We start from the raw sequence: 22,285 nt of genomic DNA on the forward strand, positions 1-22,285 counted from the left end.
CTTTATGTGACCACTAAAAAAAACAGTCAAAAGAGAGCTTGTTGAGGACCAAATTTTGCCTCCAGGCCTTGTTTTGGATTGTCCCATTTTACCAGTTAACCAGCACACAGCGAGGCTGACGATCAATCAGAGCATTTCACACTGAGTTTCTCCGCACCTCTTTGACTCAGCGTGTCCTCTCAGACAGCAATAAAACAGATGAGTCTGCAGTGAGAGAGCATCAGAGGGTCACAGGAGAGGGGCGACTGAAAGACATGGGCAGTAATAAATAAGAAGAGATTTATGGACGCTCCGGTCGTAAAACTGATTGGCTGTGACATTGTGAGTGATTTCTACTAGCATGTGCAACATATGACACGCACACACACGAGTTAACAGATGCATGTGTTAAACTGTATGCTTGCGGTGAATGTGTGTCATTCACTTACAGATGAAGATTCAGCATCATGGATGGGTGGGCTTGGCAATGGGATCTTCAGTAATCCGTCTACAAGAGGACATATTGATGATCTGTCCACAACACACACATCTCTCAGATTGCACACACACAAACACATATATATATATATATTCATTGTAACAGTCAGAGGAGAAGGAGACATCAAGGAGAAAGAGAGCGTCAGAGCGCCGAGGTCAGATGAGTAAGCAGAGTTCTTCTCCTGACTCGCCAGGAACAAAATCTATCCCACAATTCACCACTGAGGGTCACACAGTCCTGGTGTTGTCATGGTAGTGAGTATTTAATAGCCTCAACTTTCTAATGTGTGATTCAGTTCTTGTGTGTGTCCCTGTACACATGTGTAGGTTAGAGTTGTGTGTTGGGTCGATGGCTTTTACTCATGTAATCACAGAGAGCAGCTTCCCCCCCGCTGCCTGTTCCACTCCAGGGATTTTACCGTGCAAATTTGGGTCTGTTGCATTTGGTGCAACTATTGACCTCCATGCTGATCAAAAACATGTTTCACTAATTTCTTTCATGCATCCTGGAGCACAAATCAGGAAGAGTTTGATAGTAATAACCGCAATTATATTTTGTAATTGAATTCAGCATGCTTAATGTTTTTAACACTTGACACTAGGGTTGCAAGTAATTATTTTCATTATTGATTCATTAACAGATTATTTTTTAATTGATCAATTATCCTTTGCTTAAAAATATCAGAAAACCGTAAAAATTGTCTATCACAGGTTCATTGTTGTAGCTCTACTTAAGAGTGTATTAGAGGAATTGATCTAAGTGCACTTAAATCTGAATTGTCATAGGGTGAACCACCCTTATCAGCTTAATTCTAATTGTTAAAACATCTTCAAATACATTTCAGCCTAAATTTACTTCTGGATGATGGTGCATTAGGGATTTGAGTCTCCATTTTTGTGTCAGTGTCCTCCTGAGGTTGGCTTCATTAAATTTTTAAAAGAAACACTTCTGAGAAAACAGCAGAGATCATTTCAGAGTCCATTATGATTTGTAAGCACTGCTGCTGGACACCTGATTAGACCAACAGTGCTGAAAGCTCTGTTATCCTGTGTCAACAAACAGCTTCTGGTACCTGAATGCATCACTACCAAGAGTGTTTTTTTTGTTCAGCTTGAGGGGGACACATCAGGCAGATTTCAGCAGCCTCCTCCCCAGGGTATTTTGATGGTCAAACACTTCATTTACTGCATACTAAAGAATTTGTATGCACAGATGTATACCTTTAATAAATAAAAGCCCTCTGCTACTTACATGTTTTTGTCCAGGGACAAACAATTGAAATATAAAGGGGTATCTGTCCCCTATTTTAAGTTCACACAGTGAGTGTGTGATAAAGCGTTCATAGTCTGTGCTGCTGGAGTTTCAGGTTCACAATAAAAGTCTTCACTTCCCTTAAGGCTACTTCATATTAAAGATTACACAGATCAGGTCTCATTTCCTGCCTGTCTACAGTATTCTGTGTGTGCCACTATAGACGCACCCACACCCCTAACAAAAAAGGGGGCCAGCTTTTGATCTGTCTCCCTGATGAAGACGAAGGGCACGGCTAAATAATACTTCCACGCTTGCATTCAAGAGGCCCCTTCTATACCTCCAGGGCTCCAGAGGGGAACAGACTGAGCTTCACAATACTTTACCCCACAGAGGCCTCAACCCGCTGGGCTCCTGATGGCTGCACCTGGCCCCCGCAGTTTGGTCCCCTGAAAGGGAGAATAAAACCACACACGTGCCCACATCATAAACCAGCTGTCCACCCATTTCTACCTCGTTCATACAAACTGGTGTCTTTAGGGACATTCTGTGTTATCATTCTTGATTATGGTGTGTTTTCTCCCCTGTTGTGTTGGTCATAGTCATGTGTGTGCAAATGTATGTGTGTTGTGAGATATCATTTTTCACCCTACAGGGGCTCTGAGTAACCCTGTAACCGAGCCTCCTCCTCAATGAGGGGTAACCGTTTTAGGAAAGATCATAGAGATATAGAAACTCGCCCCCCTCTTTTGCGCTTTGTGGGATTTTTGATACACATTGCTGCTGACAGCTCTTGCCTCATGGCTTATTTATACATCATTTCAATCAGTGAAATGGAGATGTCTTCCTTTGTATCGTGACATATTCATATCCACATAAGCCAATGTTTAAATATCCATTATACCCCCAGTAAACAATAATTTGTACTCATTGTAAAATAACCATATCTCTTCAGAGAGAGTCCCATCATGCTTTGTGTTGGACTGAATTTCTAGTTTGCACCATGACCGAGGGCGACATTGCATTTGATCACTAAAGCTGTACTTTATTAACGCGGATGAATCCTCTCAACCAATAAACGCGCATCTTGAAATATTAATCATAATATAAGTAAACCCTTATGAAAGTCTCAATCACTGATTCTAACTGAAATGCTACTGGCTGGAGAAGAAATACCACAATTGTTGACCTAGTGTTGACCACAGCAGCACATCTTCAACCTATATCGCCTTACTCCTGCCAAGTGAGTGTGTGCTTGTGTGTATGAGCTGAATGTGTATGTTTCATATTGGAGGAGGCTGTGTCTGCACCGCCTCTGCCCCCGTGCTGGTCCTCTCTCTCTCTCTCTCAACCACGCGCACCACACTCACAGCCTCACACACAGACACTCACACACGTCAACACACACACACGTATATACTCAAGCACACATTAACTGGACCTCAGAAACGAGGCAGGCCTGGAAAACCGGTGCGCTTCAATTAACGCCCCTCCGACGGATCCCTGGTGTGGACATTTTTCATTTTTCCTCCCAGCCTCCTTGGATTTTTTTCGCATGTGGCTGTTGGCGCAGAGAGAGCGAAAGCGCGGACGCTGCTGAGGTGTGTTTGAGCCTGTTCGAGGATGAAGACTAACGCTCGGTGAATGGGAAACACCGACACAGAGGCACCGCTACCTTTCCCAGATCCTGACACACAAGCTCACCCTTCCGTTGGCGAGATTTTCGCCGGAGCCGGTGTCTGCGCTCTGCGGGGTCGAGCGCGCGACGTCTTGGAGGAGTAGGGAGGATGGAGGCGTTTTTTACAGAGGTAAGCCACTGAGAATATGTGTCACTGTTATCGAGCTAAACATCAATGACAGATTAAGCGTTGGCGGCATGATAGTGCTTACATTTGCACCGATGCACGGCCTATGGTGCATGATGCGTTTACGTGTTTTTCTGTTGATTTACAACGTCTGTGGTTACGGCAGGTGTTGCTTTGCTCCCGTCGACTGAAACCGTTCCTCGCCGTTCCCACCAGGAATAGGCCTGCACCTTATAACTGCATGTCTGTTATCGATTAAAAATAAACTACACCCCCTATTTGTTTGATTATCACTGCGGAGCATCGGGGCCTGGCTGCCGGCTTGGTGGTGAATTAATTCAGAGCAGAGCTGCAGATAAATTGGCCAAACGAGAGCTGACACACATCCATAAGGCTGGCTCTCGGATTAAAGCCAATCTGTTAACGGAGGGTGGACCGTATTGGCCTGCAGCAACAGCCCTCCCACACCGTGCTGCTGTTAAAAGACCCTTTCTGTGCTTTCAAAGTGTGCTGTGAATGGGATGGAGATGGGATACATGGGTGGGTATGGGTATACGGCAGAATTGAGGAGGGGGTGAAGGAGGAGGGGGATGGAGGATCTGGAAAGTGAAGGAGGAGGAGATGGATGAGGATTGTGTGTGTGGACTGAATAGGTGATACAGGAGTGAGATGAAGGGTTAACAACTTGGATTTAATTGAATATTAGGTAAATCAGAGGTTATTAATTCAGCATACTGCTCATTCCTGCACTGCCTGCTGGGAAAAAAAAGGCTCAGCATCACCTCCAGCATCCTGGGATGTATTTGGAAACCATTCCCATGCTTGTAGCTAACAATTCTGACATTTCTTCCATTCAGCGTTCCCTTCTATTCACCTCACATATTTCCATATTTCCATTCTTCTTCCCTCCATTCGGGCTCCTCATTGTGGACTGTCACTCCCCTCAGGAGATACAAGCCTCTTACATCTTCTCCCTGCCTTTGTTTCATTTGTGTTTTGGTCCACACACATCTTTCCGTGGTGCATACACACACACATATCTTCCCAATCTCATGAAACACTGTCTTTTCCTCAGACTGTGATTCCAATATCCGCCCTCTCCAAGCTACTTATGCTCCCCCCTCTTAAGTTAATCTGATATGGGTTTAAATGCCTCTCACATTGGCAGTGATGTCATGCCATTTATAAGTGTGTGTGTGTGAGTGGTTGTGTGGGTTTATGTGTGGGTACCAGGGCTGCGGTGAGCACTGGTGTCCAAGGACCTTCATTTTTTTGCCTGTTTCTAGAGATGCGATCAAGTGAATCCTTGCCAAAAATAGTGTGAATTCAACAATAAGAAAAGGATGACAGCATGACATAATCACAACAACTATTCAGATGATCATGCAGCAACAGCTAAGTGAAGCAGCCCCCCGCTCCATTTCCTAGTCTGTCTATGATATATTGATCATAGCATCGATTCACAGACCACCACAGCACAGACTCTGAAAGCCGATGTGAGACCTGAAAATGGAGTGACTTATTGAGTTATGAAGTTCAGGCCTGCAGTCCTGCATAAGCAGCATATCTGATGCCCAGAAACATGACTTCATGCAGACGGGCGCGCTGACTAATCAATCCTCTCGGGAGGTGTCTCTCTGACATCCATTTAGTTTCATTCCTCTGCTATATTTATCGCTCTATTCCTCAGTTTTATATCCATTCCTCCTCTTGTCTCCATCCCTAAAACCAGAAAGAGTGAACAGCTGACCTCTCTCGCTCAACCCAGGCAGAAAACATGATAGCTGGCTGTCCAGCCGAGCATGAAATGTCAGGTGGCAGTAGACTAATGCATAATCCCTAATATTCAAACTGGATTGGTGAGTAGTGGTGACATTATGCGTTTTAAATACAAACAAAAAGCCTCCTTTTTCTTGTTAGGTGACGTGAAAACAACATAGATGTCAAATAGAAAGAGGTACTACAATTTGTGTTGTGATTCTGGCAAACGTTTTGTTAGCATTTGTTAGCAAATAGTGTAGCAGCAGAAGCTAGCATAACTCCAAAAATTTAGGAGTACTTTAATGCCATTTGAAACTGACAAATCAGTATTACAAGTTGTAAATGTAAATATTACATTGTTTTATTTATACATGCATAGACAGAGAAATAGGTTTTCATGTTCATGTAGAATCATGGGAAATATCCGCTTATGCTAACCGATAGCTGAGCTGTTTTGGTCATACAGGCCTATGCAGTTTGGTCATTTGAAAAAGGCCTATGTTGTGTTATTTTTCTGAAATGTGATTTAAAATCTCCCAACACATATTAAACAGTGTTCTAACTCCCAGGGCGGATACGTTGACTGTATTAGAAGTACGTTTTGTAAGTCAGTGCTGTAGCTAGCCTGCTTAAGCTGGAGATGTACATGCTTTTAACTACACGTTCGTGTGCGCATGATGGCTGCCAAGCGTTCCCCGCGTCTGTTTGGAGCGTCAGCTGCGCACATCCTCAAAAATGAATGCCACTCGTACGCGAGATGCAGTATGCACATAGGGGGCAGTGTAGAGGCAGAAGAGAGGTGACAGGGTCAACACAGCAGCAGGGACAACAATGGCAGGAAGTTTTCAAGACAAGCTGATTAACCAAGTCTGCACTATCTACATGAGTACGATGTGTCATTGCTGCTGCACAGCGACAAACTGTCAAAATAGCTGGCGACAAATAAGTTCAATTTTAGAAGTCCCGGAGAAACCTGCAAAACTAAATGGAAACACAGTTACATCTGTGCCCAGAGGGAAATGTTGGAGAAACAGATCGGTCGGTTCCGACGGTGTGTTCTGTCCACCGAACACACAAAAGCTGTCACTTTTTCTTACGTGATCTCAGAATACACAAGTGTCACCATGTCAGTTGTTTACACCCCGCACATATGGTAGTTGCATGGGGCCTGAGCTCTCTGGTGTGCCCTCTAGAGGTATCAAATATGTGAAAAATTACGTTCATGAGGCAGGCGGTTGTGTACGCAAAGCAAGGTTAAAAAGCAAGTATATCTCCGACCTTACAGTTTGGTCTATATGGTGTCAATATTTAGAACCAGCCATGTATGTATATAAAAACTCATCTGGTGAAACCTGAACAGAATTTAATCCATATTTCTACTGGAATGCTGTAGTTAGAACTAAGCTAACTTTGCGTCTTGGTGTAACTTCATGTCAAATCATGAGCTCTTAATTGTAATATCTTAGCTCCATCTTAGCTGATCTAGAATGAAGGGTTCAGTTTTTCATTGTAATCACTTTATAGTTCTTGAAAGATGTAACTAAGATTATCGTTTGCTTAGTTATACTCCCCTTCTATTATATCATAACACAATCTTGTTACGGTAATGTTAGCATTCAACCACTTCCTAACTAATGGTAGCTAGGAAGTGGCAGAATGCTAACATTTGCTGTTGTCTGACATGAGCGAATGGGTCATTAAAATAAGCTGTTTTAACTTTAACTAACTGAGATGCTGCCCAATTTCCCTCCAGTTTTTCACTGCTCAGTGTCTTTTTAGTTGCTGATCATTCTTGAGGAAGTGAATTGATAATGATTTGTCAGATTCCCTATGTTTTTATGCTTAGTTTGAACACAGATGTATGACATTATAACAGGATGATAGCTTTAGAGGAAATTGGCCACCGTGTAAACACGGTCAATTCTATGAATTCTGGGAGATGTTACTTTTACTTCTCGTTCCTTTTCTGTTACATTTTTGGCTGACGGCCGGGGTCAGCCCTACAAATGGGACTGTATGTGACTGACTAAGTAACTGACTGACTGACTGACTGACTGACTGAGTGACGGTACTTTCAGAGCCGTAGAGAGAGAGAGTTGCGACATCGCAGTGGCGAATCATGGAGCATATTGGACCTCCACTGACGCAACTATCTGTCTATATGGCTCTGGATACTTTGTTCGGTGAGTAGGCGGGGCTGCTCCTCCGCTGCTTGTCCGTTGCCCTCATCTACGCCCGCAGCACGCACCTGCTTTCCAACACTTTGTCATTGGCCTCTTAAGGACAGTCCTTGTAACACATTGCCTACAAAAGCGCACATTGACCTGATGCGGTCAGCCACATACTAGGTTTTGACCTAGTCTTGTTTCTAATACCACATGGAGGAAGTCTTTTGTATCTTGAGTGCATTTACCATAACAGAGGAGGCTTCTTTAGACTGCTGGAAACAACCACATGACAGCACTACAGTGTAATTTATCTTATTTACATTGGAGTTGTGCATCATGGTACGCTGTGCGCCCCACACCTGAATTTGTGTGTTTGTGTGTGTCTGAGTAAGATGGACGACATTTGGTCTCAGGGGTGACATTTTGTGTTGGTGTGCGTGAGTGAAAGATCTGGACTGGATTACAGGTGCGCTCAGCCCCCATGAACCAAAAACCAGGGAGACAGAAAGGTGTGAATGTGGAAGGAACAGCTTTGACATATTATCCTGAGCCTGCTGTCACAGTGGCTGCATCATACCTGCCTGTTTATAGCATCACTTCTTTGCCCTGTTAACAGTGCTCTCCACTTTCTCGGATCTGCTCCGTCGTTAACCTCGAAGAAACAGGCTGTAAATAATCATTTACTACTCTGCAATATGTTGAGTGGCTGCCGTGCTGAGATTATAGAGCAATGAAAGGTTGATTTTTCATGCAAAAAACTTTCCATGCAGTAAAATATTAATCAAGTAGATGCATTCTGTATGGCAGCTTTCATATAAGCTGTAATACATTCACGAAACAAACTCTAAATGTCGCTCTTATGTTTGAAGTTGAACTGTGGGAGATGCTGGAAAGAGTCAGTCCTTTCTTTTGTGTGATGCATTCTGACGTACAAAGCTTAAATTTAGCAGAGCCCGTGTTAATAGATCGTGGTCCAAATTATGCAGGTTTTTGTATGAAGCGCGTACTGTAGGAAGCTGGTTCAGTGGAGGGATGGGAACAGTCACTGGAGATGTGTGACCTATATTCAGCAACGCATTTGTTCTGCTCAGGAGCTGCATCGGCTTTGCTTCCCTCTCTCTCTCCGTCTCCCTCTCCCCGCGGCCACTCGCTCGCTGCTCCTCCATCTCAACCAACCACTTTCGGTGTTTGTCTGCCCGTCTCCCTCCTCCTTCTGGCGTTTTTCCAGCTCTGTCTTTCCTCTCCTTCTTTTATCCTCTGTCTCTCTCTCCTGCTTGTTTTGCATGTGTAGGTGTTGGTCAAACCGCATTTAAGCTGTTTTATGGCGTGTAAATAAAACAACATGTCTACTCTTCTGTGATGGAACTGGGCAATATGACTCAATATGTTTCCATACATTTTCACATATTTGAAAGTACAATGCATGATATTTAAAGGGGGGGTTCTATGCTAATTTCAAGCTTCATATTTCACTCTGTGACCTGTGGAGTAGCTTAGCATCATTTACAGTTAAAAAACTCATCATGTTTCTCACACTGGTGCTCTGTGCAGGCCCTCATACAGTCTCTGCCTGAAACGACTCAGTCAGCTCTGTCCCTTTAAGAAACCCCGCCCCTGCAAGCAGGCTTTCTTCTGATTGGCCAGCTCTCTGCACTTTGGGACTGTCAGTACCCCATCTGTACCGGCTGCCCGATGCGTTCGGTGCGAAGTCAGCGCATGCGTAAAATTGAACCTGTTTAAAAACACTGTCAAATTGATTAGAGAGTAAGTATTGTCTGTTTAATATGTTAATGTCATATGTTGAGTCTTGATTGCTTTCATTAAATGTGCACCACATAACATACACTGAAAATACACCATGAAATGTTTCTTGGTTGCCTAGAAAGTATCATTTCATGGTGTAGTTTCAGATCTACACACAACTCCAGAGCTGTGTATTTATATCAGATGACAGCTTACTTATATATGATCTATGGGTGACAGGGCTCCGTGTCAGAGTGATAGTAGGGCCCCAGAACAGTAAAGTCCATCACAAATGTCTGTATTGAACACAGTACTGTTATTTGTATTGTATTGTAGTGTATTTGTCTAACATTGTGTTGTTAATAAAGTAAAAAAAAAAAAAAAAAAACTTGCTGAAATGTTCACACATATGAGGTACAAATCAGGCAGGAATAAGTACGTGCATGTGCAGAACGGATCGGGCAGCCGGGACGGATTGGGTACTGACAGGGACGTCACAAAGTGCAGCGTGTAGAAAAAACAGTGTGGCGTTCACAGCAGCCTGCAGACAGAGCTAAGAAGCCTGGGAATTACTCCAACATACTACAGATTAGAAACTTCACCCACGTTTAGTCTGGATGTCCAACATTGTAACATTATATATATGTCTTAAAATTGAAACAGCATAGTAGCCCCTCTTTAATTTGCTGCGCTGGCTCACATATGGTTTCTCAGAATTTCCAGACTCGCCGGACTGTGCTATGGGATGATTGATAAAAATATTAGCTTAATCTAGGGCTGGACTGAAGGATTTTTTTATTATCAATTAAACATATTTTAAAAAATTTTGTTAAAAAAACTCCAAAAGACCAAGATGAAGACTCCATATGACTTGTTTTGTCTAAGCAACAGTCCAAAACGCTATTACATTTTTAACACAATAAAACACAAAAGTGTTACATCCTTTAAAATTAAAAAGCCAGAATTAAAATTCTTTTTAGGGCATTTTTGTTTAAATAAAATTACTTAGTCGATTCATTTTCTATGAATTATTCAATCAACTAATAGAATATTTATTTTAATTCTATATTAATAATATATGTATTCTAAGATTAGTTTTATAAAAGTTAGACAAGGTAATTAAAAAAAAAATGAGAAAAAAGAGACTCCAAGCATTATAAATCTTCATCACCACACTGGAATATTATTGCTAATTTGACCTCAATACTTACAAATAAAAATAATATATAAAAACTGTGATTAAAAAATAAGTATAGAATATAAACAAAATCATACAGGACAGCATATCCCACGATCCTCTTTGCCTGAACACCATCTCCCAGCATCCACAGATGCTTATAGGACAGAGAGGCTGTTTCCATGGTTCCCTGTTGCCACGCTGTTGCCGTGGAGTCTTGTTGCCAGGGTGCCAGTGGGGATGGGGGTGTGTGACTGTAGTTTAATCCAAGATGAGAGAGAAAGTGATAATTAGCACAAAACTGGCCTCTTAAAGAGGATTTACACTGTACACACACACTCTGCACACACACACACACACACACACACACATAATAACACCAACAGCTGCTTCTATCTGCCGCCTTTATCCCGGTTTGTTATTTAGCCGTTTACTCTGATCTGGTTTACTTTGGATAAATCATCCGTGTGTTTGTTTAGGAATTAAGAGCCGGTTAAAAGGTCATCTGTCTAAAGCTTCAGATGTTTTCAGAATAGAAGTCAAGCAGTCAAACAGGGAACACGGTGCTCTAAAAACATGTGTTACTTCTGTAATTACAGTAGCTCCGTGGGTGAGAGCTTTGAATGCTGTGTGTGTGTGTGTGTGTGTGTGTGTGTGTGTAAGCTTAAATGGGGCCATTTTAGAGTGAAATCTTGGTGTAGGTCATGAAGTCATTAGGTTTAAAGTAAAGTCATTGCTTTGTGTTGGAAATACGGCAGGTATAATATTGCTTTTGTTTTAAGTTTTCATGGTTAAACTAATAATTCAACGATCACCGAGTGAGGTTACACAATGGTGACATAGCCTGTGGTCTTGATGTGCAGTATTACTAGCTGGATGTTGATGGTGACATTAACCAAAAACAAAATCAACCTAATTGTGTTGAAAACTGTAACAAATGATACATTCAGTGTTCTCTGCAGTTAGTTCTTTGGCACCATAGCCATTGCCAGCCGGTGATGTAGCATGTACAGTATCTGTAGGAGTCTGTTTTTGTTTGAACATTACACTTCCTATTTTCTTGTAACATAACCTTTTTACCTGTAAGCCAGCATGGATGTATTCTGTGGAATTGTTACATTTAAACATCGATTTACTCCAGGCAAAACCTTTATCATTTCAAGTAAAAAGTTCTTAGCCATGCTGTAAGACCTTTGACTTAAGAATCATTCACAAAAAATATTTAAAAAGGCAAATTTTTCATCTTTGTTGTTTCCTGTTTTAGTTTGTAACTCACCCTTCCCTCTTGTGTATAAAGCTTTACTTCCTGTCTCCGTGTGTTTTCCCGCCTTTTTGATTGTGCGTCGACATGTTGTTTCATGTGTTTAAGTCTTTCCGGTGTCTTTTTTTTGCCTTGTTTTTCTGGATTTTTTCAGTTTTAATTTTTTTTTCTCCCTTGTTCCGCAAGCCTTTTTTTGTTAGTTAGTCCGCTTTGTATCTTTAGATACACACTTTATGCATGACACATTTGATTTGAGACTTTGTGCATGTTTCTTTTAGCCCCCAGATGTTTTCTAATGCCAACAGCATTTAATTTCAACTGTAATCTCCTTCACTGACAGATGTGACTCATACAGGACAGGTGACACCCGCCTTCAGCCTCTCACCCATCCATCCTCTCACATAAACACATGTTGTTGTTCTCCTTCCAGCCGCCATAATCTGCTGAAAGCCTCGCTGGCCTGATTGTATTATCACCTTTAATGGAATATTACTGACACAGTTTAGATCGGTGACACAAGGCCGGGCTGCACTAAGGGAGGTGGATCAGAGAGCTTTTAGCACAGTGATGCTAGTCCCTTTTACACACAGAGTCCACTGATTTTCATTCAAAAGCCTCCCTGACAGCTAACGCTTCTAGCTAGCAATTTTTTTCCTTCCTGATACTGATTCTTATAGCTAGGCTTGAGTATCGCTTAACACTGGGTACAGCTGTACATTATTAACCCTGTGTGATGTTATAAGGTTGCTATCATCGTTGTATGGCCTGGCTTTCACTGAGGAATCCAAACAAAGCGAGCACCTACAAACAACCTAAGCTAGCTAAGCTATGTTAGCCCCCGGCTAACCTCACAGCTCTGAGATGTGAGAAACCCAGATTTTTAACATGAAGATGCTTTATTTTAATTTTTAACCTTTCTGAAATACCTTCAGTTTAAATAAAAGATAAATAATGTCTTAATGTGTGTGACTAAGAAACACTTACTGCTGACATTTAGCTAGCTTTGACTAATGTTGCCCTCTTCACTAGCAGTGCTCTGTTTCTGCTTGCTGCTGTCACATAACACTTTACCTGAAAGCAGTTCTTTTGCCCACTATCTTTTCTAAAAAACAAATTAACTTAAAATTAATTTACTCTTACTAATTTATCCGGACTTGTCATGTAAACGCGGAAAGAACAGCTGCACTTGAAGGCACCATATAACATCAATCACAGCCCTCCACTCAGCACTGACAAGAAGCATATTATCCAGAGGACCCTCCCCTGCTCGCACGATTAACTCAGATAAGCACTCACAACCACACCCACATCCACTCCACTTATAAGACATCCATCAGAGCAGGGAGATCAGAGGCTGTGCAGGTGGAGGACTGAGGTTGTTGGAGATTAAAGACTGATTTTGTCTGGTTAAAACTTGATGTTTAGTTTTCCTCCATTAGCTGCAGACTGGTCAGCTGTTTCCCCTTATCATTTATTCATCAGTGCCTCTCTTCTGTCACTCTGTGTCTTCCTCAGCCTCCTGTACTTTTAACCTTTAGTCCCATTTTGTAGCTTTTGTGTTCTCCCGACAATCATCACCACCTTTTCTTCCTGTTTCTCCGTCGTGTCCGTCTCCTCTCCTCTGATCTCCTGTCAGCGGGGGTTGTCAGATATTCTGCTGCTCCTGTGCGTCACTCACTCTTTCTCTCTTTCTATCTGTCTTCAAAAGATGTCCCCTTCTTCTATAATTTATTCTTTACATCTGTCTTGTCATTTTATTTCTTCCTGTCTTCATAGCCAACATGTGGCTCTTCGGAAAGCGCCGCTGTCAGTCCACCACTTTGGTTCAGACTGAAATATCTTTAACTATCAGATGGATTTGACATGAAATCTTCTTGTGTTTGTGTTGTTGCTGCTCGGCTGATGCTCGTGAGTGACTGTTGAACATGCAGTTTGAAATTTAAAATGTGCAAACATTAATTGTATGTTTGGGTCGCTGGTCGCTGTTCGCTGGGGCATGAGCCGCATCTCTCAGAGGGAGTGGGGGTCCGTCATCAGAGACCGTCTCCAGGGTGATGCCTCAATCAAATGGCACGGGCGTCCATGTGATCGCCCGAGCAGAAACAAGGCCTTTATCAGACACACACACACACACACAGCTGCTCAGGCGTCTGGGCCGTAAGCTCAGGGGATGCTCTTTTGTATGCTCCGTAATGACTGATTATTAGATGGTCAGGATTTACTTAGTTAGTTAGTTCTCCCATTTTTTCTTCTTGGTATAAGAACCTGCTGACCTTGATACATGGATGGAAGATATCATTGAAATATATGATTGGATTCTGTGGATTATTAAGACATGAATTAAAGTTATAGATTTCATACCCTCCAGAGAGTTCTGTTAATGCTTCAACAGTATGAAAATCAAACCACAGAAGCCTCGCCGTCATTCCGCCTTTGCCATTTTACATTGGACCAGGCAACGCCACCCCAGTGTGTGTTTTTACATTGCGTTCCAGCGTTGCGGAGCGCGTGCTTCACATACACACACGACGCTGTTCCGTCTTGCCGGCTCCGCTGTTTACACTGACGGCGTTTCGCCTCTGTTACTCCCTCCGACGCCGGCTCAGAGGCGGAACGACTTTGCCCCACCATTCCGCCTCTGTGCGTTTGGCATAGGAGACGAAATGTAACCGAGGCGTAATAATCCCGCCTTGAATTGACAGAGTAAAAAGGCCTAGAGATTGAAGGCGCTTTGAATAGACAGTCCTTCACAGTGCCCTTGACTTTATTGGTTTCTTAAAGTCATGACTTTGTCTGGTAGTAATGCAAATTCAAAGACCAAGATTTGAGAGCTACCGCCAGTGAATGCAACATGGCCCATTTCTTTCCTCAGATGTTTCTAGAAACACGAATGCATTTGACTTTTTCAGAGTAGCTGCCAGGCTGAACAAGTGGTACGTTCATCCTAAACGGTGCACAAAAAGATCAAGTCAAGTTACTTCTATCTTTCTTGACTTGCACATAGAACTAAATCAAACAACCGTCCTGGTTCAGGATGTTTTGCTTCTCTTTCAGCTCCTGTTGGTTAGAGAGCATGGTGTGAGACATGAGGTCAGAGGTCATGCTTGAGTCTAAAGTGACGATTGAGGTCGGTTCAGGTTTAATGGACCGCGACGAAAAGGTGATGGACGGCGCTGGAGGCCGGGTGTGACTGCGGTTTGGTTTGAATTTCACAGAGCAGGATGGTGACGGACGCGGAGAAGCATACACGCAGTTTTCAGCACTGGAGTTTGTTGTTATGCACGACCATTCCTGTCTGTCTGGGGCAGTAATGGAAGGCGGGGGGGAGGGGAGGAGAACACAAAGGGGAGGAGTACGAGGTGTTGGTGGATGTGGGTTGTAATGCTAGCAGGTCGTTTATAACCCTGTCTCCTCTTCGCTGCATTTACCCCAGAGATTGCACATGGCTGAGGCAGAGTACATCGATCTGAGATTGGAGCCCAGGAGGAGACGCAGAGAGTGAGGCAGAAAGCAGAAACACGCGTTATAGTCTGCTTTACGGAGAGAATACGAAGAAAATGTCTTGGCGCACCTCAGGGCGAGTGTTAAAGGCCGAGCGTTTCAAAGATGTGAGCGAGGTCGGAGGTCTTTTTTCAGTTAAAACAGGATGTAGCGAAGTACCTGTGAATTGTGGGCAAAGAGCCTCAGGCCTCAGTGGTCATTAGGTCAAATCACAGCACAGCCATCATTACAATGCCTCTGTGTGCTGGAATCTGACAGGCAGACGAGCTTGAGTGAGGGACGAGACAGGCTGACTGTGTGCAGAGAGAGAGAGAGAGAGAGAGAGAGGATGGGGATAGAGAAGGGGCTAAATATAGAGAGTTGCTGAGGAGAGGGCAACACAGAGAGGGAGCAGGGGAGAGAGCAGGGGAGAGAGAGGGGGAGGCTGTTGAATTTTTCAGTTCTCAGAGTGTTTCTAGATGTGAGGCTTGTTCACGCAAAGATTTGAATGAATTAACACGGGAATGTAACATGCAGTGACTTTAATTTCCTCAATGAGAATGAAGGCGAATCTCATAAAAAGATGAATCAATGCATTACAAAACATAACACCATAAAAAAAATGGATTTGTTGATGTGTTATAGGGAAGACGAAGACTAAATACACTCGGGAGGTGAAGGGAATCAGGCTCTTCTAGCCTTTGCCACTGAAATAGATTTCTTTAGCAAAAGCCTGTCAGTGTTAAAGTGTGTATCCTAAAGCTTGAAGACGTCTTCTGCCCCCAGGCTTACCTTCAGCTACCCAGCAGTGTGTATAAAAAGTGTACTGTATGTGTGTGTGTGAATGCCCTGTTAACTCCATAGCCTGGGGCGTTACTGGTTTTCTATTATCATCAGTGTGTGTGCGATTGTGTGTGCATGTGTCAGATGATATAGACACATGAAAGAGATAAAGTTGAGAAAAGGCAAGTAAAATAAAAAGCGGTTGTGAGGGCATGCTCGGGGGTGAGGGACCATCTGTTGCTAAAACAATTCTGCTGCTCGGTTCATTCAGATGCAAACATCACTGTGGAGTCACAGTGAGTCTTTTCAGGGCTCAAACACCTTCTCAGGCTGGACTAGTTATGTCTGTAAACCAATCACGTTTGTCTCTACATTGATGATAATTTGAAGCCTTTGCATTGAAGACTTAAACAGAGATAAGATGCAGGAACATTGACGTTGGTTAGACGTCAAATCCTCACATCTGGCTGACGTCAAAACCTGACTTTGGTGAGATGTGAAATGCTGACGTTGGTTAGTAGTCAAATCCTGACATTGGGTTGACATCACAACCTGACATTGGTTAGGGGGCTGGTTTAGCTCAGAGGGTCGAGCAGCCGCCCGATATACAGAGGCCACAGTCTTTGACGCAGCAGCCGCAGGTTTGACTCCCACCTTTGACCCTTTGCTGCATATCATTCCCCACTCTCTTCTCCCCATATTTCCTGTCCCTCTTCAGCTGTCCTATCAATAAAGGCAGAAAGGCCCAAAAAAGATCTATATATATATATATATTTTAAAAAAAATCCTGACGTTGTTTAGACTTTAAAAAACCTAACGTTGAGTTTTGGTTGGATATCAAAATTGGGTTCATGTCAACCCAACATTTGGTGTTGAAACAAATGGCAACTGTTGGGCCAGTGTGCACCGACAGTTGGTGTTGGATGGAGTTGTTCGAGTTTGACATGTCCACTCAGGTTTGGTCTAGTCGTGGGAAGTCGGACCAATGTACGCCTTTTCCCAACAAACTGCAACATTTTTGGTGTGTGTTCCCTTGACAACTAACCTGAACTCGCGTGCAGAACATCAGTAAGCACGACCTTCGCCCATGCAAAATAAAGCAAAAAGAAAAAGTAGGCAACAAAAGTCTGTTCTGTGGGCTAATGTCTGGGCAGTGCGGAGCTGGCGGTTGGTTTCCGGAACATTCTAAAGACTTCCAACAGCAACTGCCGACTTTAGAATGTTGTGGTAAGTTGGTATTCAGTATTAGTGTGATACACTAAACTGTACAAGTTAAGGGGACGTTAACTTTCCTTTCCCTCATCTTTCCCTCCTCTGTTATGCTGTGCCCCTATTTTCAGGGCTGGAGGTCAGAGGTCACCCACTGTGTGAAAGACGGCTTTGTCTGTGTAAAGGTCAAGGAAGAGCACACTTCCTCTGACCCTGAGTAAAACACACACACACACACACACACAGATGCCAAGCACTGTTGCTGCTCCTTGGTAGAGAGTCCAGATGTTCGAGTCTCATTCACCACATCTGTAACACCGATACGCTCATCAGCTTAGATCTTAAATGACAAGGAGATCATCTGCATTTAAACTCTGTTAAGATATCCAGGTGTGCTCACCTGCTGCCCACAGAGCCAGCTTCACAGTCTTTTATTGCTGAGCTCTGCTGTAAATTTACCCACAGCTATTAAGACTTCTACGAAAGTTACTTTACTCTGTGAACATCAAACAGGTGTTCCTTTCAAAATAAGAGCACCGCAGTTGTTTCATCACTTTACATAACCAAACACTCGTTTTTGTTGTGTCTCTGTGATCCAGGGGGCCCGTGTTTGGGTCAGAGAGAAGGAGCAGCTGGTTCCCGCCACAGTCAACTCCTGCGCAGATGGAACCCTCGTTGTCACAACCGATTATGGAGTGGTAAGAAATGCACGCACACACACACACACACACACACTGTGAGTCAATGTTGTTTAACGAGAGGCCGAAAAGGTCCGAGGTGAATTTGAGTCCTGGACATGTGAAGAGGACTGTTTATTGAGCAAACAGCATAAACACGACAACTGCAACACATTTAATTAGTTTAAAACATAGCGGGGAAGCAAACAGTGCCAGAGTTGGATTACATGTGGAGCTAAAGCTGCAGCATTTGCTTGTAATGTGTCATCTGGTGTGTGCAGCAGCACTCAGACAAAGGTCAGAGTGGAGGTGAAGCAGCTGTGCAGGTCCATCCTCCCCTGTGAGAATCAGTAGAAGCTCCTGGTCATGATGTTCCACTTTCCTGCCCCAGTTCCTTCATCCTCATCCTCCTCCTCGTTCTCCTCATACATATGCAAAATTCATCTCTGACACACATTCAGCCTCCAGAGGGGAGCTTGAATAGACGGAGAGCATTATAGGAGCACAAATGCTTCAGGACGTCAGATGTCGGGACAGCGTCGCCTGTAGCTGTGTGAAAATGGCAGAGCCGGGCGGCTTCCCCAACCCCGTCCCTTTAACACCGCATGCCCCGCCAAAAATAATGGAATTGAAATTTTTAATCCCATTATGAGTACGTGTGTGTGCGTGCGTGTGCTCATGTAATCTGTATCAGCGGACGGGCACACGCCGCTCTTTGGATTTATTTGACGGCTGATGTGTTTGGCACGCACACAAACATACATGCGCTCCAGTTGGCAGCGTGTACATGCAGCTAATAATAGACCTGGTTCTTTTAGCCCGATATTCAAGAGTCTCAATCCTCCCTTTACACCCACCCACATGTACTCTCTCTTTCACTGATGTAACATGAATTCATGTTTCGTGGCCTTTAAGACATTAAAGGGCGCCCTAAAAGCTTCGTCTTTTGATGCCGCTGCTACATTGTTCTTGTTCGGGGACACAGCAGGAACACACGGGCATTTCCTAAAATAGCGGACCGGCTATAGGAGCATCCATTCTCTTTGCTCTGGATTAATATGAACGTCCTTTACCTCCCCAACCCCCCATCCTGCCCTCCCGCTCTACTAGCGGTTGGTGTTTAAATGTTAGCTCTGCAGGAGATGGTGAATATTTGATAGTAGAATCAGCGGGATGAGGAGCTTCATCCTGTTACGACAGGATCTGACCCCTGCAAACAGTCCCAGGCCACCGATCACTCCCCGCTGCTCGGCCCCTGGTTCTCCTGATCGTGCTCATAAATGGTTCCAGTGTCCATAGAGCTCAGGGAAGCGCTTTAATAGCTTTAAGAATGAAACAAGACAAGGTTTAACAGCATTTGGCTGCTTTTTGTTTTCCTGTTACTTTCCTTTTTCATACCGTCTCCGGAGCTGCCATGTCTCTCTGGTTCTGTAATCTAAAGTCCCTGACCCAGATCGCTACATCACCGACTCTGGGTTACAAATGCTGCAGCTGCAAAAACTACAAGCCTTCATGTCAAATCAGCACAACTCACAACTCTACCAGGGGTACATGCAAAGTCTCTACATCATTCATAGTCATTTGTACTCTGCTTTTTCACCACTGACTTCTCACGAAACTGGCGGTATTTTAGCGTGCGGCTCACCTCTGCCTCATCATGTTTCAGTAGGTTTACTGGAGATGTTTGGAGTGACAAGCTAATGTTGTATTGTTTGTTTCTTCTACTTTGCCTGCTTATGTCAGTCATTTGTGACAACATGCTGATTAACCTTTTGATTTTTTAACGTCACCATGGTGATATTAGACAGTAGATGGTTTCCATCTATAATTGTGTCATTTTTGCACGGCACGCAATCACCCAAGTATTTGCATCTCGCATTAAAGGAATGTGCAGACACAGAAAAAGTTCTTGTCATTTGAAGACACATGTGTGTTGCTTAATTGACTGGAGAGAAACCTTTGATATTTGACTTGCAAATCAAAAAGTCTTTCTGTTAAAGCTTTTTATCATAACTACCAAAGCATTGGTCAAAATTCCCAAATTTCTTATCCCTATTTAATAGAAACATTTCAGCCTCCTGAGTCAAGTCTTACAAGGCCAGTTCGCCAATTTTCAACCTCAGCCTCTCATGCTATTATGGGGAGCTAATGCCAATGGAGGACGCTATCCGCTTCTCCAATGGGACCTGGAAAACCTCCGCCAGGGAGCTTGCTAAACTACACTTCCTCAATCTAGGACGCCCGCCTCCAATGTCATGTCCTGTTCAAAATCGTCAGGTTTGAAATGTAGACTGCAGACCTGAAGATTTTTTAGACTGTATATTCTCGTCGTATTTCGGATTATGTCCCGCTCTGGGCCATTGCCTGCAGCGTAACGATAGTATTTCACTCCAGCGTCTCTCGCTGGGCCGTTCCTTTCAGAGGGAGGGGCGCAATGCACGCTGGGTTTTGTAGGAATGTAGAATGGGCAAAACCACAAGCTGTTTGTACAACTTTCTCCACAGCTATGGCGCCAATTTCAAATATTATTGCTTCTATCGATTTACAGAGAACACCAACTTTGACTGACAGTGGCTTTTTCCAGGGGCAAACTGCTCCTTTGAAGCAGAGTCTAAGGTTCTTATATTAAAGACTCCGCTCAAGTTTTAGTCGAAGAATTCCACCTCTAGTTAAAACCTTTGTGACCTCTCTGTCTCTGTCTTTGATTCGTTCATTTTTCATAACTCGACATCCTCCCCTTGCCACATCCTTTAGCTCCTCCTTGGCTCTCCCATGGTGTTTGCAGTCGAACCAGTACTGGAAATCTGACGCCCATAGTCCATCCATTATCTATACCGCTTAATTTGTTTAGGGCTGCAGAGAGGGCTGGAGCCTATCCCAGGTGTCATTGGGCGACTGATCGCCAGTCAATCACAGGGCTGACACACAGAGACAGACAACCTTTCACCCTCGCCATTTTTAAAGTCACCAATAACCTAACAAGCATGTCTTTGGACTGTGGGAGGAAGCCGGAGTACCAGGAGGGAACATGCCAACTTCATATCACACATAAAGGTCCAATTCGTCCGAACCGGGATTCGAACCAGGAACCTTCCATCTGTGATTTATTGGTGAGGCAATACAAGAAAGTTAGGGTAATCCTTCCTCTGGGTCTGCTCTGGGATTTTCACCCCTGGATATCTCCAAAGGGAGTAGGGTGGGAGCATTTCTTCTTCTTTTAGTCTGAGCTTTTCATCCTGCCCCAGTGAGCAAAGTCATCCTATACACGAGACTGATCTCATTTGGTTGTATTTGCATCATTAAATGAGAGTTTGACGATAAAACAAAACATAAACTAATCTCACAGGATTTGTAAACCTTAAACATTTCATCAATGATCCGAGGGTTTGCCTTTCCCTTTTGAAGTCTGTAGATTACAACATCGAGAATTTGATTAGATTAGATCAGGTTAGATTAAACTTTAATGGACATGTGGTGAAACTAGGTCACCAAAGAGCAGATAAATATAGAAATAATAAATGATATTAAGATAATGTATTGAAAGAACAACATTGAAACTAGAGGTAGACGAGAGTATTCATAACAAAGAGCCACTATAACATAGTTTTACAACATTGAATGTTTTATGTTGATGATGTGAGAAGCAGGAAACTAATGGTTATGTTGTTGAAGATTTAAACATGTTTGGATGAACACCTACACCTGTTTTTTTTTTCCACCATAGTGGCCTTAAGAGGAAAAAAGTTGATCCACTAGTTGATTGACAGAAAATTAATTTCCTTTTTAGAATAAATACGCCAAAAATGATCTGATTCCAGCATCTCAAATGTCGAGATGTGCTGTTATCTTGTCAAGTACGCTGGCTAAACGACTCAGGGATTCATTAAATAGACACAATGAATAATCGAGAAAGTTATGACCACATAATGATAAAAATCATATTTGCAACTAGATGAAGAGTTGCAGTATATTCCCAACCTTGGTGGCCAGAGTTAGCGTCAGACTCCTCCTACGTTGGAATTGTGATGTCCCAATACACACCTCCAATGGACATATCTGCAGCCGCACAGGAATGTATCGCACATGGGAGAATACAGGATGTAGACACAGACAGAAGGCTACACAAGGGTGAAACAAGCACACACACCTGTATCCCTACAGCACACACAAACAGACATTTATATAAACACACAGACACACACACAGGTTACGTTAGAGATGAGCTGTGTGTGTGTTATGTGACCTGGATTTCAGTAGCTAGCGTGAAAGCCGCAGCGAGAGATCACGCGAGCACAGAACATGCTGCAGGGAAGCCGTACTCCTTGTGCACACACAGAAACACACACAGAAACACACACACACACACACACACACACACACACACACACACACACAGCGACAAATGTGCCTAATGAAAAGTGCAGAAATGACTTGTTTAGTCTGATCTGGCACAGAAACAAGCTGATGTTTCTGTGTGATCACCTGACCCACA

At 43.3% G+C, this 22,285-nt stretch overlaps 1 protein-coding gene across 1 annotated transcript in view; it reads left to right on the top strand.

Annotated features, from left to right (window-relative positions):
- The first annotated feature begins 14,729 nt into the window (after positions 1-14,729).
- The window catches only part of myo10l1 (myosin X, like 1), a 44,126-nt gene continuing 36,570 nt past the window's right edge, over positions 14,730-22,285 (top strand). Inside the window, exons 1-2 of the mRNA XM_069661711.1 lie at positions 14,730-14,828; positions 17,716-17,814. Of these exons, the coding sequence (XP_069517812.1) occupies positions 14,730-14,828; positions 17,716-17,814 (198 nt within the window). The remainder of the gene's footprint in view (positions 14,829-17,715; positions 17,815-22,285) is intronic.

Source organism: Semicossyphus pulcher, unplaced genomic scaffold (assembly GCF_022749685.1).
Source record: "Semicossyphus pulcher isolate SPU_LCO1_2020_fin unplaced genomic scaffold, fSemPul1.0.p SCAF_14, whole genome shotgun sequence".
Taxonomy (NCBI): Eukaryota; Metazoa; Chordata; class Actinopteri; order Labriformes; family Labridae; genus Semicossyphus; species Semicossyphus pulcher.